The sequence below is a fragment of the Coccidioides posadasii genome, chromosome 2 (assembly GCF_018416015.2).
Source record: "Coccidioides posadasii str. Silveira chromosome 2, complete sequence".
Lineage (NCBI taxonomy): Eukaryota > Fungi > Ascomycota > Eurotiomycetes > Onygenales > Onygenaceae > Coccidioides > Coccidioides posadasii.
Window position 1 is genome coordinate 7,014,317 of NC_089408.1, and position 22,354 is coordinate 7,036,670.

Here is a 22,354-nt window from a genome sequence, read left to right on the forward strand (position 1 = left end):
CTAATATTTTAATTTTAGACCGTTTGCGGTCACTTGCTTGACTAGAATTTCCCTTAATCACGTACTTTTCTCCCTGGAGTTCGTGTGGGATGAACAGCTGCACGTATGAATGCCCAACATAGAGCGAAAGCTCCGTGAGGGCGAAAAAAAAAAAAATTGAAAAAAAGCTGAAAAAGCAGCGAATCATGTCTGCGAGAAAATCGGACGTCCCCTGTTGAACCATCCACTTTTATCCCAGCGCATCCCTGCTGGTGCCGCGTCTGTCTGCACGTCGGCCCTGCTGGAAGGACATGGGATTCAAGACGACCGACGGCCGCCCTTCTTGCTGCTGACTTTTCTGGGGAGCTCCACTGGCTGGTCGTCTATTTCTGTCTTTACAGCATTTCGAGAGCTTTTCCCCAGGTCTGCCGATCGGGGATCAACCCAGGAGACCTGCGGCCCTTCAGCTGCTTGACCCCTCCATGAAGGGCAGCAATTTTGTCTCCCACTCGTCTATGCCTCATCTTTTCACTCGTATGCTCGCTTTTTTGTATTTTCTTTCGGGTTCTCGCCTGTCTGCCAATTGATGAGCTGGCAACGCTCTGCTGGGCCCTTCGCAAGAGATCTCCGCTGCCCAACCTGCTCTCCCTCTCTCCACAACACATCACCCTGGCTTGGTCCAATTTTTTCTCTCTCTCTCTCTCATGACAATTAACCGGGCCGATTAACGCGATTCGATCTGGCCTTCGCCTAAGAGAGAGAAAAAGAGAGGGAAAAAAAAAAGGAATAAGAAAAAAAATAAGGGAACTAGGGCAAAACCCCTCGCAGTTGACACTCCGATTCGCACCGGGGCTGGCTATATCATACTGCGTCCGACTTTGGCCCATTTGCTTTACCCCTCCACCTTCAATCGTGCTCTGGTGGGGTAGAGATGATGCCTCTTCACCAATCATTCCTTTTCCGCGCCCCCTTTTCCCGCTGAGGTTGTTTTCCTTTCGTTCCGGAGGATATGCAGGCCTACATTTGCAGGGTTGTTTTGTTCACCCATTTAGCTTGTCATGTTCTCCCAAAAGATCTAATGGGAGTGCAGCGGGCCGACCCATCATCCTCCTGGCACCTTGTCGAGGATGGGGGTTAGCCCAACTGCAACGCACGGAGAGTTGCAAATGGCTTGTGCTGCGTGTGTGTGTGGAGGACAACTATGACATATTTGCCCATCCTGATTTCTTTTCTTTCCTGCATAATGTTCGGCTCTTTATTAGGACGCTGGCCAGAACCACTCCAGTGGCGTGGATTCAAACGCGAATCCTCAAAGAACCTCTCACGTCGAGTGATATAAACGGCTTTACCTTAGCTCTACCGCTCCCGTCTCGATTCTTATAATATCCGCAGTACTCCCCCCTTCTGTCGCCGATCGCATTGATTTCTCTTCTACAAAAGGAGGAAACCAAACGCGGATACCTAGCTTCCCCGACGTCACAACCCAGTGATACCCCTCATCCCACTGTCTTTCGGTAAGCTCCTTGGGATAATTGAAAGGTGTTGCAAGATATCTGATCCATCATGACCAGCTTGCACAGATTTCAGCCAAAGCACCCTTGTGAAAAATGGCCGCTGCTACCGTTAACGGAGTGACCCGCCCCACATGGCAGGAAAAACTTCAAGGTTCGAGCTCTCAACCGTTTCAATGCTAAGAACAGCATCTTGTTAACATGCGCGATAGATTATTGCAAGCTGTCACAGCTGCCGGAGCCGGTTTTCAGCCTCGTATCGGACCGCCGAGGTATCTCATTCCATTATCCTTATGTTCAAACTTGGTTCACTTTCCCCGCCGCTCCTTGAGAAACAATTCTCCATCTACGTTTTCTTCTCGCAATGGGAACATTAGTGAAGGAATACGATGGCTAGCGCCCTTAGCTTAAGTTCGGAGAAGCATGATGTTGACACAAAGCCGTTCTGTCTTCCAGGAGGTCGAACCGCCTGGTCGAGTAGTGTGACCATCCAGGGTACGAACTTCGCTGCTCGCTATTTCTACGACGGCCAATACCTCCACAATGCCAAAGAAGACGCCGCCGAAGTTGCGCTCACGTGTCTGAACTCGCAATTGTCAGCGCCGCTCTCTACCACCCTGCCAGGACAGCTTTACACTCAAAACCAACAGGGGAACACACACAGCCGATCCAACCGGCCTTCCTAGTTGCAAGGCACCGTCGCCTTGACACGGCTTCTTCTAGTACAAACTACGTCCCACCACCGCATTTCTTTCGTGATTACGTCTCGGCGAGATATCGTCATTACAGCTCCATTACCTTTCCATAACTTCCTCCCCGATGATCGATTTTCTAGACATATCACCATGACGTCTCGTCGCGGCGTAACTTCACATGTACCTCCCTCTATCCTTTTCTTCCTCTTCTTCCTCTCTCCTCTTTTGGCTAGATTTTTAGGGCAGCCTGTACGTTTGACACGGCAGAAATGGGCTTTTTTTTTGTACTTCACAGTTTGAAAAGAGCGGCGGATTTCTTTGATCATTGGGAAAGGAATAGGGCAACCTTTTTTTTTTTTTCTTATTTTTCTATTTTACAGAATATCGTGGAGGCATCTTGGTTACCGTTTCTCATCGATTTGCAGCATTTTTATTTCTTCGCATTTTATGAGCTAGTTTGATATTCAGCTACATTGGGAAATTGGGTTTTGGAGGCGATTCCGCCAGCTTTTGGCCTTATATCGATGGATTGATCACGGTGTTGCCATATTAGATATTCGATATTCGAAAATATTTTGGGCGACATGGTGGGCTGCTGCACTGACATCAATGTTCAGCTGGACCTCGGGTAGTTATAGGCAGTTATTTCTCGACCACTTCATGCCCTCTTTTTTGTTTTTTTTTTTTTTTTTTTTTTTCTTATTACATATATTTCTCAGGCTGAATAACTGTTGCATATCCGTACGTTACCTCCAGAACCCAATTAGTTTTGCCAGGATTGAATGGAATGGACGTCAGCTCACGGCCTTGCATACGCAATGTAATACTACCTTCGAGAGGCACATACCGCCTAAGGAGGGTGAGGTTTGAGTGTTCGCCGGACTCGCGAGCGTGCGTTGGTCGTCCATCTCGCTCATCAATACTCTGCCGCCGAGCCCAGTAGCCTCTTTTTTTTTTTCTGGGAACTTGGAAAGCCCCGAATGCCGGGCCTAGCCGTGGTTGTGGTGCCAGGTTCCGGCAGCCAGCTGTCCATGGGGGTGTCGGTGCTGTGGATTGGCTGCACGAGGGTTGACGGGCTATCCGGTTCAATTGGGACGCCCATCGTTGATTACATACTTATAGCCTTGCCCGTGCTGTGCAGTCCAGCAAATATATAACTTGTTGAGAGAGCCCTTTTGCCCGGGCCATGGCGTTGCGCGCTCTTCTTTTCCCGCCGCTCTGCCGCGTTCGTCGCCGTCCTGCTGTGTCTGTGCTGAGCCAATTAGGACACCTGACAATGCTGCGGGACCCGCAGGGAGCCGACCCCACGATCCACCGAACGAACCATCAGGGCAGCGAGACCGGAACAACCCCCAACAAGGCCTCGCTCGCCCGTCACCTCACTTCACGCTGGCTCCCTCGGTCATGGAGACCGATACCGACCCATCCTGGCCAGCACCCAATCCAGCCTCACGGAAACCCTATCATTGCGCAACGGAGCCGCGAACTATTATTATTTCTAGGCGGTTAGACAAGGAGTCCGAAGAGGGAGGGAAACAGGAAAAGGACCGACCAACGAAAAATAATAATAGCTATCGGGCCAAAAAAATTCTAAATTGATCGACCATGCAGGCCTGCGATCGTTGCCATCGCCGAAAGTCACGATGTGATAAACAGGTACCTCTCTGCGGCCCGTGTATGAAGGCCGGTGTCCCCTGCGTATATACAGATCGTTCCAAAGAGCCGACGTATAGAAAAGAGGTTGTCGAGCGGTTAGAGCGCCGGCTGAAGCAGTGCGAGGCGACTAATCGTGCTTTGGCTGCGAGATTGGCGAGTGCTAACAGTCAGCTTGCTGCGGCCACGGGAGTAAATGGCGCCTCAAGTGAGGATCGGGCAATGGCTGCCCTCCCTCAGGACCAGCAGCAGCAGCAACAGCAGCAACCACGGTCAGACAGCGACAATGAGGTGACGGACGAGGTTTCGTTCCTATCCCTGACTGCTGGCGGGGAGAGGCAATTCTTAGGATCGGGCAGCGGAGTGCTGTTTGCCAACCTTGTTCGTGCTACAGTAGAAGCAACTTCTGCACCTACTTCGTCAATTGCTCTCAAAACCAGAGAGTTCCAACGCAATTCTCCCTATCCCGCCGGTGGTCTTCCCGGATCCCTCGCATCAATACCGAAGACCGACCTCTCCCAGATTCCCCCTGAACTATTCGCGCGAGACCTACACCATGCATACTTCGAACATGACCACCTTTGCTACCCTTTCCTCCATCGCCCTACCGTCCTTGCCTCCTTTGAACAAATATACGCAGATCCATCGTCCCTGGATCGCGACCACTCCGCTGCGTTTGTATACTATATGATATTAGCTATATCGTCGGTCGATTTCCATAAATTCGATTGGCAGACGAGACCTGATGCCGAAAATTTTCACGCAATTGCATTGGCCAGGCTTAATGAGGTCCTGCAGCTTGGTGGGATTAAGGCGCTACAAGCCATCCTTCTGCTTGTGCAGTATCGGATGAGGAGTTCAATCCAGGATACTTCTGCAAGTATGGTCTGCCCGCTGGACGAGATGGGTCATGGGTGATGATCACTGATTTCTTTGTTTTTCCTCTCTTGTTCTCTCTAGGCATGTGGCATTTAGTCGGAGTCGCGGCGCGAATATGCTTTGAACTTGGCCTTCATCGAGAGCTTGTATATCAGGTTCGTCAGACTCCCGATCCGTCTGGGTTAAGCGCGACGGATCAATTCATTCGATCAGAAACTAAACGTCGGTGTTTCTTTTGCGTCGTTGCAATGGATCGGTACGTTCCTCTCTTTTTATGTGGATCTCATATGATATAGTACCCCTTCTGTTGACAAGACGGAAATCAGTGTTGTGAGCATTACGCTGGGCCGGCCCTTTGCAATTCGACTCGAGGATATCGACGTTTCTCTCCCCGATTCCCAATTCGATTTGGATATCACCCCACCTGGATCCAGCTTTCACCCGTCAACCGGCGAGTCATTTTCTCGCACGGCCTTGTTCGTTCACATTGTTCGCTATAGAACCCTATGTGGCAAGATCCTCGCTTCGTTGCACAGTGGAAAGCGCCCTCAGCAGAAAGTCGAGGACAGTGCTGCTTTGGAAGTTCGAGAAAGCCTGGCAGCGGAACTTGAGGCATGGCGCCATGACACGGCTTCCCTCAATCTTCCTGCTGTAGATCTTTCTAGTGCAATACCGGGTGACAGGTCAAGTTTCCGTGCACATGAGTGGTACGAGATTTTATACCACAACGCAATTCTGATGCTCTACCGCCCGTCCCCTGCATTTTCGGCAGTTTCGACGAAAGTTCCAGTCTCGATACAAACGATCTTTATGGCTGCGAAGCAATCTATCACTTTGTATGCTCATCTCCATCGCTCTAGGAGGATTAACTATACATGGATTACGCTACACGCCGTGTTCATGGCAGGCCTTTCTTACGTTTACGCCGTTGGTCGGCATTTTCGCGCAAAACGTCGAATAGCAGCCGGAGGCCACGCGACCACGATGCTCGACGAAGATCCATCTATCATAGAAATTGTGAACGAAACCCGTGCTTGCTCTAACGTGCTGGTAGCTGTATCCGAGCGCTGGTCTGCCTCCCGCAATTCTCACGACGTGTTCCACCGTCTGAGCGACGCAGTTCTCGCCGATGCCATTGAACTTTTAAGCTCGCCACCGCCGTCATCAGCGACTAGCCAACATCCGCAAGGTTCCATACCAATTGGCGGGCTGGGTTCTCCATCCAGCATGTCCATGAGCGGAATGGCCCATATGAATAATACCACAAGCACACCCGGTGGCCTGGAAACGTCATGGCCTGTGCCGGATATGGTGACCAGTCCGCCGCTGGCGGTGGATTCAGTGTTGAGGGATTGTTTTAGGGATTTACAAAATATCCACGAGCATGGTTGCGGAGATGATCCGATTGGGAGACTGTCGCAGGATTGGTTGGGAGAGATTGGTGGGATGTCATTGGAAGCGGTGCAGATTTGGGGAGAGTAGCAACAATCCCGTGAATAAACGCATCACGGTATCTGGTTCACGATTGTGTGAGCTCCGGGGAGTGTCAGTCCAGTGTGCCAATCTGCGACGGACCTCCCTGCACAAAACGATGGCCTGAGACTCTTTCACCTATTCTCTCAACTAGGAGCTTCGGCACACTCCTATTGAAAAAGAAATTGTATGACTAAATCTGTGATACGAATATCAATGCCATCTGAGCATTCCTCACGGGGATTCGCTCACGCCAGTCGATGCTAATTGACTAGCTGTCCTTTGACTAACTGTTTGAGTGAAAAGAGCAAGGATACTGCGCCTTCATGTGCGGTTGATATTATGTGCCTCAGTGACCGGTATGTGTGACGGTCGTGAGATCTTTCTGAGTGATATGGGGCAGTTATGGCATTGGATTGATGATTCTCCTATAAATCTCTTTTTAACCAATGTTCTATTTCGGAAGGGCAGCTTTGGGTTATATGGAGTACCTAACGCATATTTGGGTGCAGGATACCCGTGTATTTGGGCTATGTTTGGTATGGGATAGATAAATCAGGGAATACAGATAATGATAGCTCTCAGTTTGAATATTTGGCCTACCAGTGCCCTCTACATCCTCATAGTATGATTTTTATCGACAAATAAAAGCATTTCTAGCTTCTAAGATAATGTAGACAATAAGGGCTTTGGAATCATGACCAGGATAAATGTGAAGCATGGTTTTCTTGATGCTGCTAGCATTTAATACCGAGACAATCGAAAAGAGAGTTTCGGCGCTCAGTGACTTTTGCGGGTCCTTTGATCACAGCTTTCACTAGATAACATCGCCGCATTTGATTCATCTCAACACTGAAAAGAATAGCACAAATTAGGACTCGATAAAATAATGAGATGAAATACCTTTTCCGCAGTTTAATTGTTCCACGCTCTACCCTATACCCTACTTCACAGCAACTCAAAAGCATCGGCAAATTTATTCATTACTCCGCAGCCATGCCCGCCGAAGAAGCAGCATCGCGTGCTCCGTCAGTCAGCATGAGCTACTCACCACGGAAACCAATGCCCTCTGCCCTAACATTTGATCTTGAAGCTAGATGCTCAGTACGTCAGACCTTCTACGTCGTACTACCATGGCTAACGTGCCAAATTATGTAGACAACCAAAGCCCGCGCCAGCACCCTCATACTACCCCACGGTCCCGTCCAATTACCCATATTCATGCCCGTTGCGACACAAGCGTCCCTTAAAGGACTCACGCCGGATCAGCTGAAGCAAACTGGATGCATGTTATGCTTGAACAACACATATCATTTGGGGTTAAAGCCAGGCCAGGAAGTGCTAGATGCGGTAGGCGGCGCGCATAAATTTCAGGGATGGGATAGGAATATATTGACGGATAGTGGTGGGTGAGTTACACACCAGCCTGCCATTTGAGAAGCTCCTCTTCTGGGCTGGAATTCCCAGATAGAGCTAGGCTATTTTGCGGTGATATTGTTTCGTTGCTAATGGGGAAGATTTTTGTCATTATTTCCTGATCTAACAGGTTCCAGATGGTGTCATTATTGAAACTTGCTAGGGTTACGGAGGATGGAGTTCGATTTTTAAGTCCGCATGATGGGACGCCGATGTGCGTGTTCCGTGGACCCCTCTTCCTTTCCTCGAGATACATGGCTGATTTGGTGAAGGCTTCTTACTCCGGAACACTCGATATCACTACAGAATTCTATAGGATCAGATATTATTATGCAACTTGACGATGTCATCGCTACTACGTCCCCCGATCACGCCCGTATGAAAGAAGCAATGGAGCGTTCGGTACGCTGGCTAGATCGATGCATTGATGCGCACAAATACCCTGAAAGACAAAACTTATTTTGTATCATACAAGGTGGTCTTGATTTGGAGATGCGCAAAGAGTGCTGCAAACAAATGGTCGAGAGGGATACTCCAGGTATTGCCATTGGTGGGTTGTCGGGAGGTGAAGCGAAAGATGAATTCTGTAAAGTGTAAGTAATGATTTCCCTCATTAAAGGCAGAGTGTTTCGTGCTAACGTCTGTATTTAAGAGTTGATACATGCACAGAGCTATTACCTGAGAATAAACCAAGATATGTCATGGGCGTGGTGAGCATCCACCGGAGGCCTGGGTACTCTTCGTCAGACTAACGGCGTTAAAGGGATACCCGGAAGATCTAGTCGTAGCGGTCGCATTGGGTGCAGATATGTTTGATTGCGTTTGGCCTACTCGAACGGCTGTGAGTAATGTGACTGATCCACATGCATCATTCCTGAAACTAATTTCAACAGCGATTTGGAAATGCCGTGACATCTTCAGGTACTTTGAGCCTTCGACATGCCTCGTTTGCAAACGATTATAGACCAGTTGAGGAAGGGTGCAAGTGCACTACATGCAGACCGAAATCCGAAGGCGGGCTCGGTGTGACGCGCGCGTTTATTCACCATTTGGCATCGAAGGAAACAGCGGGTGCGCATTTGTGAGTTCCTTCGAACATCCTTGAGTGCGAGCCCAAGATAGCGGCAGCTAACATACATACTAGGCTGACCATGCATAATGTTCATTACCTCCTTTCTTTGATGAACTCCGCAAGACAGGCAATCATTGACGATCGATATCCGGCCTTTTGCCGCGAGTTTTTCGGAAAACTATATAGCAACCGTTCAGACTATCCTGACTGGGTGGTCAATGCGCTACAGAAAGTTGGTGTAGACTTGATGGTAGATTAAGTATTAGCCAGGAAAGGCGGGGAATGCGATGGGACCCTGTAGAGGGTGACTTTATACTTTGATATCCTCTGCTTTGCAACATGCCTTGCATTTGGATTGTGTTGGTTGTGCATTGTTGCGAATTGTTTTGTATGCAAACATATTCAGGTTCACCTTCAGCTACCCGGTGTGCTCCACAGAGATAGCTCCTTAAATGATTTGTCCGACCGATAGTATGTTCTGCTGCAGAGTCCAGTATCTCGAGAATCTCGTGGGCTTAAAGTAGTTTTAGAGTTGCCGCGTGACAAACCTTATTTTCGCGTCGTGGCTCGACGCGACGCCGATAAGATAACCACCGCAGCTGCATCTTTTCGTCTTCAATTACTCCATTCACACAAAACGCTGCGGAAGCAACAGGTTCTTAATGTCCAGATATGGCCTCAAATACACCTGTTGACCATGTTCAGGCACTTCAAGCGCCGACAACACCCTCCGCCCCATTCCCTTCACCGTCGCCCAACCCGGCCCATGATCCCACTCATGAAGAGCATCAATACCTTAATCTTATCCGCACCATACTCGCAACAGGCGAACACAGACCCGACCGTACAGGAACAGGTACATGTGCCATCTTCGCTCCTCCACAGCTTCGATTCTCCCTCTCCAAACCCGGTCCTACGCCGTCATCCACTCCAATCCCTATTCTACCTCTCCTCACCACCAAACGCGTCTTCCTTCGCGCCGTAATCCTAGAATTGCTCTGGTTCATCTCGGGCTGCACTTCTTCGCTTACTCTTAGTGAAGCAGGCGTAAAAATCTGGGATGGAAATGGGAGTCGAGAGTTCCTTGACTCCGTTGGTCTCTCGCATCGTGAAGTTGGTGACTTGGGCCCTGTATACGGGTTTCAATGGCGCCATTTTGGTGCAGAGTACGTGGATGCGAAGGCAGATTATAGCGGCAAGGGGGTGGACCAGATTGCAGAGGTGGTTCGAAAATTGAAGGAGAATCCGTACGACCGACGGATTATTCTGAGTGCATGGAACCCGGCGGATCTGAAGAAGATGGCGCTGCCGCCGTGTCATATGTTCGCGCAGTTTTATGTATCTTTCTGCAACGCAGCATTGCCGGAGATGGAGAATGGAACGAATGAAGATGCGGATAAAAAGCAAAAAGGCACCTTGAATTGTCTTCTCTACCAACGATCGTGCGATATGGGCCTTGGGGTACCGTTTAACATCGCCTCATACGCTCTCCTTACACATATGCTTGCTCACGCCGCCGACTTATATCCTGGTACCCTGATTCATACTATGGGCGACGCGCATGTGTACCTGGACCATATCGCAGCCTTGCAGGAGCAGTTGACACGGGAACCTACAACGTTCCCGGAGCTGAGGATCAATCGAACGGATCGCGGCAGTGGGGATATGGACGGATGGGCAGAGGGCGATTTTGAGGTAATTGGGTACAAGCCGCATAAGATGATTAAAATGAAGATGAGCGTGTAACTGCGACAGTTTCTTGTTTCCAAACGTTTTGGGACGTTTCGGACTGCATTTATACCCGCATTGCCCCTTTTTGCTTATACGAACTATACGCAATGAATAGAAACGGTTTTCATTAAACTGTCGTCAATATATTGAAATTTGGCCAAATATCAAGGCAAAATTGTTATTCTTATCCCGTCAAATGCGCCCAGAACTCCCATGCTCTTGTAAGATAGATATCTAATGTAACCCAGAAGACTTGCTCACGAAAATAACGCCCAAATGAAGAAATTTCAAGATTAGGCCATACACGGAAGAGATCATGCCTCGATCAAATCGGGTATCGGTGGTCCCACGCCCCTCAATAAGACTATTGTGTCACCTTGCGCAACCTTGCAGTTCCCAATTTTCTCTGAGAAATCCAAAAGCCTTCCCCCTTCAACATGAAATACCCTCAATCTTTCATCCTCCCCTTCCACACGATTATTCACATTCTGCACCTGTAATCTCTTTGCAGCATCGTCCAATACCCGCCCCACACTCCATGACGAATCAAAGTAAAAGTCCCCGGAGGGAAATTTCGACTTCGTCGTATCCGCCGACGCCTCGACATGGAGATAAAACCGCTTCGATACATCGAGGTTCGAGTCGCCTTTCGCTGATCTCTTCAGCGCATTTAGGTTCGCTATCCGCGTGGCTGCGCTGCTTGGTGGCTTGGGCTTCGGTGCTAGATTCGCCGTGACGCTCGACGACTTGTCTTTCCCCCAAGCGCGCAACTTGGAAAATGCGGAACGCGCTTTGTCTACGTTTGTCTGCGCCACAGATTTCCCTCCCACCGGCCTCGCTCCGAGAGGGATTAGCTTCGTACAATCATGGTCTTCGCGCAACCGATGTGACAAGCAATAATGCCTATTGCAATTCTGGCAATGTACGCCGGGATTCTGAAGCGTGTGGATAAGCGTCTTGCACTTCGGGTGGGAACACTGCGCCGAGTTATAGATCGTCGGTTTAGAGTTGGGCAGCAGTGTCGACGGCGAGAGCATACGGTTATTATTGTTATTGTTACTCGTGGCACTGGCTTCTTTCCTCCTTCGCGCCGCAGCCCATTCTCCGGCGTTGGGGCACTTGTGCGCCGTTTCGGTCCGATGGTCGAGACAGTACGTCTTCTTGCATGATTCGCACCGGAATGGGAGGAAATCAAGTTGGTGACAGTATTCGAACTGGCAGTGTTTGCCTATCGATTCGAGGTCGTGCTCTGGACCCATTTGCGTGTAGGACTCTCGCTGCTGGCCTGTCGCAGGTGATGGAAAAGGTGGCATGGCGACGAGAAGGATATTTCACTTGAAAATTGTTCAAAGGCTAAAAGAGTGGTAGGATAATTACAAATGAGCGATTATCAATCATCAATCATCAAGAAAGGACACTGAGAGAAAGTTTCTTCGCCGTTCGCTGTCCCGATGTCGTGCTGTTCGGACACTCGCAGGCTACCAGCGCACTTCGTCATTCGAGCGACGGCGGAGAGAACATAGCTTAGTAAGCACCAAGGATGGGGCTGGTGGTTGTGGAGCCACAGGGAATGTTCCAGCCACATCTAGCGCACGGGGATACCGGACTATATATGTTCCCCATCCCGGGTGCTTAGTCATTGGACAGCAAAAAAGCACTTATCACAATCCACACGTATCAGCCCTTGCTCCTTGACCCTGCCAGCTTCGAAGGAATATATATATATACATATACATATATATATGAGGAGGAAAAACATGGCCTACAAGGGCAAGATTCACAGTACAGTGGGGGAAACCCAAGGTCGAGTTCTCACCCAAGATCTTACTGGTCTCTTGGGATGCCACATTACTTCAACCCCGCGCCGAAGTCGCTGGGTTAACCAGGTCTAACCACACCATTTGCTCCATAGACCGGGGTTAAATGTATGCATCTTGCAGCCTTGTGCACGCAAGGCTGGCAATGTCAAGGTTTGGCTGCTTAGAAAAGCCCATGGCGCCCGCTTCGTCTCTCTTGACAGAGCACCTTTTCTACTCAGTCCAGGTAAATAGGCTGTGTTTCAAGCTATCTGCCCGCGCCACTTCTACATTGACAGTTAGCGATGCCGATAACGCCGCAAGACAAAAGCTTCATTGGCAGCGAAACCGCGGCCCAAGAGCTCTACGGTATCGGCGTACGCCTCGGATTCTACTTTCAAGGAATTGGCCTCTTACTACATATAGCCCGAAGCCGAAAGTCCGCCGCGGGTCTCAAGTTTGCTAGTGGAAGCATCTCGCTCTCGCTCCTCGTGTCATGGACTGTCCTTGCAGCGAGACAGGCACTGAGTTCCTGCGAAGCATACATTGTCCTTTTACTCCTGTCCACGATGACGCTACCCGGCCGCATTGCATTTATGACCGAAGATGTCTCACCCGGTGAAGGCGTGGGGATATTTCTGGTGCTATTTGCGGAAACGTGGGTGACTACTGCATACGGCTGGTTTTTTGTACGCCTCTCTGTTACGCTGCCAACACTGGGGACGAAGAACGTGACGTTTTTTTTCGCCAAAGTATCTCTGCAAGGATGGTTTAGGACGCTCGGACTCGTCGTCTTTTCTCTCACCTGTTTTACCATGCTTTTCTTCCTATATTTTAGCATAAGGGCACTACGGACAACCTTCGCTTCATACCGAGATGGAGGGCGACCACTGACTGAGGACGAGAAAAAGTCTGCAGTCCCCTTTGTGACCACGATAGCATCCTATGCCTTCGCCCATGGGGTGGATACTTCAACACTCAACCCACAAGAGGTTGAGATGATAAAAACGCTCATTCAACGCTTTCATAATTCTGCGATCCGCAGCTTGGTCTCCATCTTCTCAGTCTTGTTTTTCATAACCACAGTCGAGCTCACTATCCATTGGAACGATCTAAGCCCGATTTCAGACTTGACGTCGCCTGGTCAGTTGATCCCGCTTGTCACGGGGATCGTTGCGCTGTGGGATGACTTTCTTATCTTGGTCCGCCCAAGGAGCTCTGATGAACTTACTCCTGGAGCTAATGGTATGATCCCTGTATCGAGCTCGTGAAGCGAATGAAGTGTATAGACGAGTGTGGCTCCAAGAATCTAAACAGCGGGATCTAGCTCTACTATACTCCGTATATAATGGAGAGCAGATGGGTGACCTGTGATCCGTCATCGCAAAAGAGCCTAAGTAAGAAGAACAACGATACAAGTGACCTTAGGAATTGGAATCTAGCATGTGGAGCTGTGTGCTGGTAGTGGAAAGAGAACAGAAGAGACAAGCATACTAACAAAAGAAATACCTACAGAAGTGCATATTGCGCTCTTCAATAGTTATATATAGCTTTTCCAAACCACATAACATAGCTAATAAATGCCTCTTGATAGCAGCAGCAAAAGCAAGAATTCAAAGTGAAATGGCCGCCCGGGCCATTGTGTATACACATAATATTTCTTAGAGCACAACCCATCCTAAGGAATGCATTCTAGTAGTCAAGGGATAAAACAAAGACTAACATAAGGTATCCCCTGTGCAGTTACAGCTTTCTTCCAAAGGCTTTTCGAGGTTATCAATGCTTGCTTTTAGGATCGGAAGAAGTCAGCACCTCGCCACTATTATTTCAATGCCATCATCTCACAGCCTTCCTTTTAGCATGTAGATGGTGGAGTAGACGGGAGGCCTTGCTAAAATGTCACTGTTAGACTGTGCCTTTTTTCCCGATGTTACTGGCCCTTTTTTGCGACACTACCTTGATTGAAGATTATTACTTGACTAACCAGAAGGTAAAGGGTGTTTGTTTTCCTTGTTCCTACTCTCTGCAACAGGGTTATCAAATTCACACAAGAAGATTAAATACATACTAATACTCAATGTAATTGTGAATAAACTAGTGGATTGAAGACAAAAACAGGAATAAAGAAGATATAGGGTATATGGATAGACAGTGTGGGTAATATGCAACGCCAACACCAGAAACTAATGTCCCAACAGACTACGCTGGGGTATGGAACGAAAGGAATAGATATGTGGGTGATTAAAAAGGGCGAAAAGAAAATAAAGCGTAAGGATCAGTCCAAAGGGAAGCACACTAACTAGACAATGGATTCGTTCGAAGGGTATATCAACTATGAACCGGTATTGCTATCGCGGGAAGGGCCAAAGGGAATGACAGAAGTCGAGGTGAAAACAGGAAGGTCTTCCTTTGTGTAAGCTTTTGGAGGGGCCGACTTGACTGTGGTTTGGGGTCTGGCGCAGGGTGACAATGGTGTAAGGGGCGGAGAAGGAAAAGACGGGTGGTCGGTAGTTTGGTGCTGTTCGCGACCTGCAGAGATTGCGAGTGAGTGCTCGGTAGACGAGACTGGGGTTGATTCTGAGGGAAGAGGAATCATACGTGGGTCGGCGGTGTCAGACTCAGCTCTCGGAGCTTCTGAAATAGTCGCATTACGCGAAGTTTTCGATGTAGACTTTCCTGCGATCTGCTTCGTCGGCTTTGCGGCAGGGGTCTTCTTAGCTGTCTTTGACATATTTCTATTCCGTTCTTCGGCAATTCTTGCAGCTTCCCTCGCAGCATGCTCTTCGGGAGTCGGAACTTTCAGTTTAAGGCTTAATTTTTTCACGCCATTGGAAAGGTGGTCGACATCTCCGTGCTGGGATTGTGCGGAGGTGGTGTCGAGCGGAGTGGATTTCCTGGATCCTGATCGATCACCCACTCCCACAGCTCTCTGCTTTTGCACATTTATCCCCATAGATGTCGCAGGCCTAGTACTTGCTTGTGCCCGGCTAACTGGACGGCTGGAAGCTTCACGAGGTTTGCGCAGAGAGATATTCCTAGGAGCTGCACTGCCCACCGATGCCACGCTCGAAGTGACGCTAAGTTTTCGTGAATGCTGTGGCACCACCACCTGAGTCTGATCAAGGGACTCAATTGGTGTTTCAGGAAGAGCACCATCAGCCAGATCACTGGATGATGCAATGGTGGTCCGACGAGTACTGCGAGATGATGATCTTGAATTTCCGGGCTGCAGCTCTGGGATGACCGGTGCTTTAGGCTTTCTTTCCCGAAGTTGCATATGCCCGCGTTCAGAAACACTTTCAAGGTCAGTAGATCCTGTCAGCGAATGGCGCTCTCGTTTGGACCTTGCGTTCTCTCCCTTCAAATCAGCGTGCTTTAAGCTCGAAGTTTGCCTGTCAGTAGGTATGATGGCCTTCGACAGTTCAACCGCTGCCAGGGCCCAGTCGACTTCTGGAAGGGAGAACGGCTCATCCAGAGTAGCATGGTGTGAAAACAAAACACCACGTTCCCTGACTGGGGTGACGGCTTTCGCAGCGGATGCCTGGGTGTGTGCCAAAAAGCTTGGCTGACCCTTTTCACGGAGCTTACGAATAGGCGCCGGAGGCGGTTTCTGTGCAATTATCTCAAGTTCTTCCAACATAGGTCCAGTCCACCATATAGTATCAAAAAGTATGGGTTCCTCAGTTGAGTCACAACTTGGAGCATTGCTAGCCTTATCACTCAGGTTAAGGCGACTGAACATTTCAGAAGCGAGGCGGCTTTGCGCATCCATATCGTCGACAACAACATTTCGAGTATCAGCAAGCGCTGAGAGGTGGCTGAAAATACCGCTAGTTAGCGCTCGATCACTATATCCTCCTTCAAGGACACTAATAATCCTTCCATCCACGGCTAGATCTTCTTCTTCGGCGAGTCGGTTGATATCTGACGTAAATTTAGCGTAGAAGTCCGTCGGAACGTTGACTTTATGCCTCTGCATGCCGATCCCTTCCCATTCACTAGCGTCGAATCCCGCAGAGAGGAAAATCGCAGCTTTTGGGTGTGTAGAATTTGGCGAGTCGCGCAACTGTTGGGAGCATGACCGCAAGAAACAGCGAGCCTTATCTAGAAGGACCGCGTATTTCGTATTGTAGAGCTGCCAGAACTCCATGGCGTCCTTCCATGGTTCAAGGTGCACATTCCAAACGGACTGTCCATGAGCATTGTCAATGCAGACGCTGGCGCTCATGACTTTAGCTTCATCGCCACTTTCGCACGGATATGAGTTGATATCGTGCAAACTGAAATATCCGATCCTGGTCTTTTTATGCAGTGGCGCATTCCTGGATGCCGATATGGCCCTTTGATTCTGTTCCCAAGCAATAGCCTGAGAGCCATCGCCATGATGCAAGTCAAAGTCAATAATCGCGGCATGTGTAAGACCGTGGGTCATTGCAGCGTGCGCGATGCCGACATGTACATTATTCAGCCAGCAAAATCCAGAAGGAAAATTTGAGGAACAGTGGTGCCCGGGGGGACGAATGCATACAAAAGCTCGACGTGTGGCATCCGACTCAAAAACGGTATCAATCGCCTCACACACGCCTCCCAATGCACCTTCAAACGCATTTAAAGACTCCGGACAGAGATATAAATCACCTTCATGAAGTTTCGGCACGGAACCAGAGCTATCACTTCCTGAACTGTTTGGACGAACAAGCTCCTTGCCATTCAGCGCCAAGCGCGATTCCGCCGCGTCACACATCATTTTCAGTTCTCCCATCCACTTTGCCCCATGGACATGTGTGATCGCTGGAGAGTTTAACGGTAAAGTTCTCGTCGTTTTCAGAATCTGAAACGGGGGCACCGGTAACGAACTTAGGTCTAGGTCGGGGTGAGGTGCACAGCGATGATTCCCCCATCTTTTCCCCATCCGAACGTACGCAGACGCGACACCCAAGATCCCTGCGCGTAGACGTTCCGGGCGCTCCACTATGGATTCTAACCCCGCTTTAGAAGTCCTTGGGCGTGAATATCTATGTCCATAACAAGCATCTTGAAGGATCACGACCGTCTTTGATCGTAGGTCTGTGGACTGGTGAAGTGCAAGCTCTTTCTCGAAATGCTCCGCAGCGATGGATGAGGCGGTGGGCAGGGGAGGAGGTGAAGGACATTCCGACATGACGGAAGGGGATATTGGTCGCATCATCGATCCTGGCGTCGATAGGAATTGGTGGGACGCGCGTCTCGAGGTGCTGGGGCGCGGAGAGCCAACGCCGTTGGAGTTCTGAACGGAGCGGAGCGAAGCGGTAGACAAGCGTTTCTTCAAAGACGGGGTGGAGGACCGACGGTCTTCCCTCAAAGAGTTAATGCTGGGTGTTCTTCGAGGAACGGGAGAACGGTGCGCGAGAGGATCATGTTGCGCCTGCTGGGGCTTGTCGAGGGTTCGATAGGATTGGGAAGAGGTTCGCGAGGGGGACTGACGGGGCAAAGCAGCCTGAGGAGCCAACGAGAGCTGATTGAAGGAGCTCACCAGCTGCTCACGCTCATTGTTTGTTGTGAGAGTGCTCTGTCGCCCTGACGATCCAGCGTGCTGTTTGGGCGCCATTGCAGGCGGGGGTTTCCGCCCGTCCATCTTCTCTCACGGGACAGTTAACTTATGGCCCAGTGTAGCTCTTCCAGCTCAGACAGCAACTAGATGTATCCTAGATGGCGAATGCTGTCCTTGCATGGTGGCCTGAGGTTGTGAGTTGAAGCCAGCTTGTGCAGCCTGAGGGAGTTTGGGGTTAGAGATTCCAGATCCTTTGGCAGGGAGGGGGGCAAGCTAGGTAGTTAACTAGCTAAGGGGCTGCACTGGCTCCCCCTGCGAATCTCATGCATGAACGCCAACCTCCCCGGCCCAACATCCCCATTGACCACACCGCACAGCTAAGCATAAGGAGCATCCCTACCTCTTACAGGGGAATTTGGTACCAGGGAATAAAAATAACAAAAAAGCAATAATGGCGCTACAGTAGTACACTCTAAAAACGAGAATGAAACCGGGAGGCGTCAAAAAAACGCAATGTAACTGGGTCCCGCCGCGATTCGAACGCGGGGCCTCTCGCAGCTTTGAGTTGAGCCCAAAGCGAGAATCATACCACTAGACCACGAGACCTGCTTGCTTGCCAAGCGACTAGACCGAATTCTCTGATGAGAAAAGTCTGCAGTCAACGAGATAGACAATGAGCTGAAGAGCTGTCGCTGGTTCTGGAGCGTGTTTTGGCGGCTGGTTGATTGGGTGATATGACCAGCAGTTGGGATTACAGAGTGAGTCGTCGGGAATAAAATCCCTCTACGTAGTACATTGATTGCCTACTTAACAAACCAAGTAGTTAACCCAGGGAGTTTAGCTAACTACACGGCGGTGTGTGACGGCGCGCAAATAACCTGACTGGTGGTTGAAATATGCAAGCGAGATCACAGCTTTTAACTACAATACTTAACTAGTTAATACTCCAGGTGTGATTTGATAGCCAAGGGGCAGCCGTCACTGCCACCCTTCATTTTTGGTACTCATTCCCATATATACATTCATAAATAGATATGTACTCTTGCCATGTAACTACATCCAAGCTCAAAGCAAGTGCCAAAAGAGTGCGGACGAGCCTAGCTTTGGGACCGGTGGGCCCCTGAAACCATGCCCAAGAAGGGTATCACCGCGAAATATACGTAAGGGCGGGTTGGAGGGGGGTAGATGTCGCGATAGAGATGGTTAAAGTGTTTACAAACCTTCCTGGAAGGCAAGTTCAGTCATGAAGCCAACAACCACCTTGACGTGCTCGGCCATGTGGTTGAAGTTGAGGCCCTCGATGACATCGTTGGCAGTGTGGATGCTTGGTCTCAAGTTATCGATGGTGCTCTCAGCGACCATAGCGGCGGGGAAGTTGTATCGATTGGCGGAGGCGTGGTCGGAGCAGGCGTAGCCACAGCGGGTGTCGGAGGTTGGGAGGTCGGAGTACTATGGTGGAAAGCTGGTTAGCTGCGTTGACTCTTCAACACGAAACAGGAAGAATTGCTCACCTCGCTGACAACGTTGCGGGCGAAGTCGGTCAACTCGGCGTCGACGTTGTCGGTGATGATACCGAATTCCTCGCGTGTTCCTTCTCTGACATAGCCGGTCATATCCTGGTTCAACATGGCCTTGATCTGTCGGCGTTGTTGAGCGTATTGGGCAAAGATGTCGGCGGAGCCGAGCAAGCCAAGTTCTTCACCGGCATACCAGTGGAATTCCATGCTGTTGGGCGCATTGCCGGAAGCGACGTCCTCGTTCTCCAAAACCTTACGCAGGGCCTCCAAGATGGTAACGGAGCCACTGCCGTTGTCATCAGCACCGGGGGCGCGTCCTGTCTCTCGTTGCTGCTGATTGATGCTGTCCTGGTGAGCACCCACAACAACGGTGTTGTTCGAACGGCCTGGAATGGTGGCGATGACGCTGAATTGACTGAATCTATGATCGAATCTCTCGACCCTGACTCCCTGGACATCACCAACGGCCGCTTGAACCTGCTCCATGATCCAGGTTGCCGATTGCACACCGGTCTCGGATTGGTAGTATCGGTTGTGGAATTCGCTCAATGTGGTGAGATCCCGTTCCAGATTCTCCGTGGTAAGCGTGGCAAGCATTGGCTTAACTTTGTCCTGCTGTGCCATCACCTTTGGGTAGTTGGGGCGGGAGAGAGGGCGAAAGCTGTTTAGGTCAATGTTCCGCTCGAGTTCATGGGTGATATCGATGAAGTCTTTGCCCACCTGGAAGATGATATTATGGTTAGCAAGATGAGGAAAACAGCCTCTGTTTGACCGCCGATGTAAATATAAAATTAGGTGGGACATACAGCCTTCAGTTCAAACTTCTCGGCGTTTGTGACCCATCTTGTCTCTCCATGAGCAAGTTCAATCAAGGACTTGCCCTTATGTTGAGGAGGAATGGAGGCTGCCAAAGCAGTGGTACCAAGTGCAAGGAAAGAGGCAAACTTCATGTTGGCGTGATCGGAGGCGACAATCTGCTAGGCCTTGGGATATGTAGGCTTAAATCAGTTGTTTCTTCCAAAACGGGAGGTGACCTGGGACGAAAAGACTCAGAATCGGGCTCAGATCCGAGATTTAAATACTCGTCAGCTGAAACGAAGGAGGGAAAGAAGCGGGTTATTACGGCCTGCAGTAATGGGCGACTGTGATGGCAGCACATGCCTTGTAAAGAATTGCCGGAGGGATTGACCCTGAGCATATTGGCCAGGCTGACATCCTAGGGAAGGTCGCAATCCTGCAAGTAACCGAAACCCACTTGATAATGGGGAACTGACCTGGAGATGGGGTCCCACCCCTAAAAGGGTGTTGATAATCATGGGCCTGGTACTTCCGCAAGGATGGTATTTATGATCTTCAGCTAAATAGGCACTGATTGGCGTGCAAGCCACCTCCCGTTGTTGGGAGGGTGTCAGGGGAAAGGGGCTTTTCAGCCTTTCAATTTGTTCTTCCAAATCCATGGTTTTGACACAAAACACAAAAAAAAAAAAAAAAAAAAAAAAAAAAGAAGAGAAAAAAATCACATCAGCAGCATTAACCAATGGATAGTCTCCGGCAAGGTGCACTTTGGTACCCTTATTCCAGCAATTGGGACAGAAGGATTTTTTGTCGTTTCGCGTTTTGAGACATCACACAACCCTATGAACTAATAGGAAGGTTGAGAGGTGCGCCCTGACAGGTATTTCCCGGCCTTTGTGTGATATGGGGTTGTGATCCACATGAAGACGAAGGACGTGTGCCCCGAAACCGAAGGGTGTTTCATCAGCGGTTGAGTTCCGGGAACTTCGAAGTACCATATGTGTCTGCGAATATTCAGCATCCCCATGACCCGGGGAAGAGCGATGATTGTTTTGTTATTCAGAAAAAATAAAAAAAATAAACCAAATCTGTTCGTGACACGCATTTGTGGAGTACCACATCAAGACTCCGAAGGCTCTGGTGTGCCTGTGGTTCTGCATCATGTTGGACAAAACCGATCATTTTGGACCGTCGTGCTGTTCGCAGGATCGATGAAAGCCTTTAGCGCGCACTCCCACAAAACCTCGCATTGATCTGCGGGTAGCAGATGTCGATCCATCACCCTGACCGATCCTTCCACAGGACCACAGGTCCTTCGAGAAGGGTTATCAGCCTGTGTGGGACTGCGCTAAAACCCGAAGCTGGAGCGCCCCAGGAAAGCTGACAGTGCAGATATCGACAGGAGCAATAATAATCATAGCCATGATCGGAAGAATTTGGTTATCAACCGAGTACAGAGCCGCCATCACAGCGACAATGATTTGTTTAATGGAAGGGGTGAACAACCCCATGCTGCTGACACAAGATCCGCGGTATGCCGAGGAGGAACATCCGCATTTGCTGGGAAGCTTCAAACTTCGTGCCCAACTCAACTTTGTACCCCTGTCATCGTATCTTTTTCCAGAAGAACTGGAGAAACTCGGCGTCCAATCTCGCGGTTTGGCTGGGTAAGGCCCGTTCTTATCCGGATGATATCATCGCTGCAGCCGGCCCTGTCCGAATGAACCGCCCGTGCGAGACAGATTCAACAACGACAGATCGTCGCAGAGCGGTTGGTGTGTTGAACAGGAAGTTTCTGCTCCAGCCTGGCCGACCCTCTGCGCTCAGTGCCTGGAGAAGGATACCGTCGCCTGGCGGGAAAAAAACGCCAAGCCGCCGCCCCCCGGCACCGCCAAGCCAATCCCCCGCAATTTCCACCCCAGGCGGTTCCCCGACGCCCATTGGCCCGCGTGCGATGTTCCCCTCCACAGTCCGGGAGCGTGGAGGTACCTCAAGAATGGAGTATGCTAAGGTACCTGGGCCCCCGGAGTCCACGTAACCCGCTCGGACACGAGATGCTGCTGGAGCGCCAGAGTTCAATCGCCCGGGGCGTCGTCGATTTTGTCGGACAAGGAGGCATGGCTGTCGCCCTCGACCGACACATTAGCAATCACGTTTCTGAGTGCGTGACTCGGGGGAATTGATCCGTTGCGAGAGATCTGCGGTGATGTCCACGAGACCCTCCAAACAAGGTTTAGTCCACAACATCTGATCCGATCTCTGCCCCTCCGTCAACCCGTCTTTGCCGCCATCAGTAAATATATCTCT

At 50.0% G+C, this 22,354-nt stretch overlaps 8 protein-coding genes and 1 non-coding gene across 9 annotated transcripts; 5 read left to right on the forward strand and 4 right to left on the reverse strand.

The window, feature by feature from the left end:
- The first annotated feature begins 3,686 nt into the window (after nt 1–3,686).
- On the forward strand, nt 3,687–6,771 carry D8B26_004708 (uncharacterized protein). The gene is made up of 3 exons (XM_066124572.1): nt 3,687–4,718; nt 4,799–4,973; nt 5,044–6,771. The coding sequence occupies exons 1-3, from the start codon at nt 3,791–3,793 to the stop codon at nt 6,197–6,199; spliced, it is 2,259 nt and encodes a 752-aa protein (XP_065980653.1). The 5' UTR covers nt 3,687–3,790; the 3' UTR covers nt 6,200–6,771.
- Nucleotides 6,772–7,059: 288 nt separating this feature from the next.
- Nucleotides 7,060–9,144, forward strand: D8B26_004709 (uncharacterized protein). Its single transcript, XM_003070475.2, has 8 exons — nt 7,060–7,294; nt 7,349–7,599; nt 7,737–7,820; nt 7,879–8,199; nt 8,259–8,316; nt 8,370–8,447; nt 8,500–8,687; nt 8,751–9,144. The coding sequence occupies exons 1-8, from the start codon at nt 7,085–7,087 to the stop codon at nt 8,935–8,937; spliced, it is 1,377 nt and encodes a 458-aa protein (XP_003070521.2). The 5' UTR covers nt 7,060–7,084; the 3' UTR covers nt 8,938–9,144.
- A 206-nt stretch (nt 9,145–9,350) lies between these two features.
- Nucleotides 9,351–10,490, forward strand: TMP1 (Thymidylate synthase; the record flags this gene model as incomplete). The annotated part of the gene is made up of 1 exon (XM_003070476.2): nt 9,351–10,490. One exon carries the CDS (start codon nt 9,351–9,353, stop codon nt 10,422–10,424), a length of 1,074 nt encoding a protein of 357 aa, XP_003070522.1. The 3' UTR covers nt 10,425–10,490.
- Nucleotides 10,491–10,597: 107 nt separating this feature from the next.
- Nucleotides 10,598–11,762, reverse strand: D8B26_004711 (uncharacterized protein). The gene has a single exon (XM_003070477.2). It carries the CDS (start codon nt 11,720–11,722, stop codon nt 10,724–10,726), a length of 999 nt encoding a protein of 332 aa, XP_003070523.1. The 5' UTR covers nt 11,723–11,762; the 3' UTR covers nt 10,598–10,723.
- A 396-nt stretch (nt 11,763–12,158) lies between these two features.
- On the forward strand, nt 12,159–13,736 carry D8B26_004712 (uncharacterized protein). The gene has a single exon (XM_003070478.2). It carries the CDS (start codon nt 12,511–12,513, stop codon nt 13,474–13,476), a length of 966 nt encoding a protein of 321 aa, XP_003070524.1. The 5' UTR covers nt 12,159–12,510; the 3' UTR covers nt 13,477–13,736.
- A 564-nt stretch (nt 13,737–14,300) lies between these two features.
- On the reverse strand, nt 14,301–18,113 carry D8B26_004713 (uncharacterized protein). The gene is made up of 2 exons (XM_066124573.1): nt 14,804–18,113; nt 14,301–14,734 (listed from the first exon to the last, which is right to left on the reverse strand). Exons 1-2 carry the CDS (start codon nt 17,817–17,819, stop codon nt 14,538–14,540), a joined length of 3,213 nt encoding a protein of 1,070 aa, XP_065980654.1. The 5' UTR covers nt 17,820–18,113; the 3' UTR covers nt 14,301–14,537.
- A 143-nt stretch (nt 18,114–18,256) lies between these two features.
- Nucleotides 18,257–18,341, reverse strand: D8B26_004714. Its single transcript has one exon. It is a non-coding gene; the product is annotated as a tRNA-Pro (tRNA).
- A 365-nt stretch (nt 18,342–18,706) lies between these two features.
- LAP1_1 (Leucine aminopeptidase 1) lies at nt 18,707–20,274 on the reverse strand. The gene is made up of 3 exons (XM_003070480.2): nt 20,059–20,274; nt 19,247–19,972; nt 18,707–19,184 (listed from the first exon to the last, which is right to left on the reverse strand). The coding sequence occupies exons 1-3, from the start codon at nt 20,200–20,202 to the stop codon at nt 18,948–18,950; spliced, it is 1,107 nt and encodes a 368-aa protein (XP_003070526.1). The 5' UTR covers nt 20,203–20,274; the 3' UTR covers nt 18,707–18,947.
- A 1,249-nt stretch (nt 20,275–21,523) lies between these two features.
- D8B26_004716 (uncharacterized protein) lies at nt 21,524–22,230 on the forward strand (the record flags this gene model as incomplete). The annotated part of the gene is made up of 2 exons (XM_066124574.1): nt 21,524–21,714; nt 21,852–22,230. The coding sequence occupies 2 exons, from the start codon at nt 21,524–21,526 to the stop codon at nt 22,228–22,230; spliced, it is 570 nt and encodes a 189-aa protein (XP_065980655.1).
- Between the last annotated feature and the right edge of the window lie 124 nt (nt 22,231–22,354).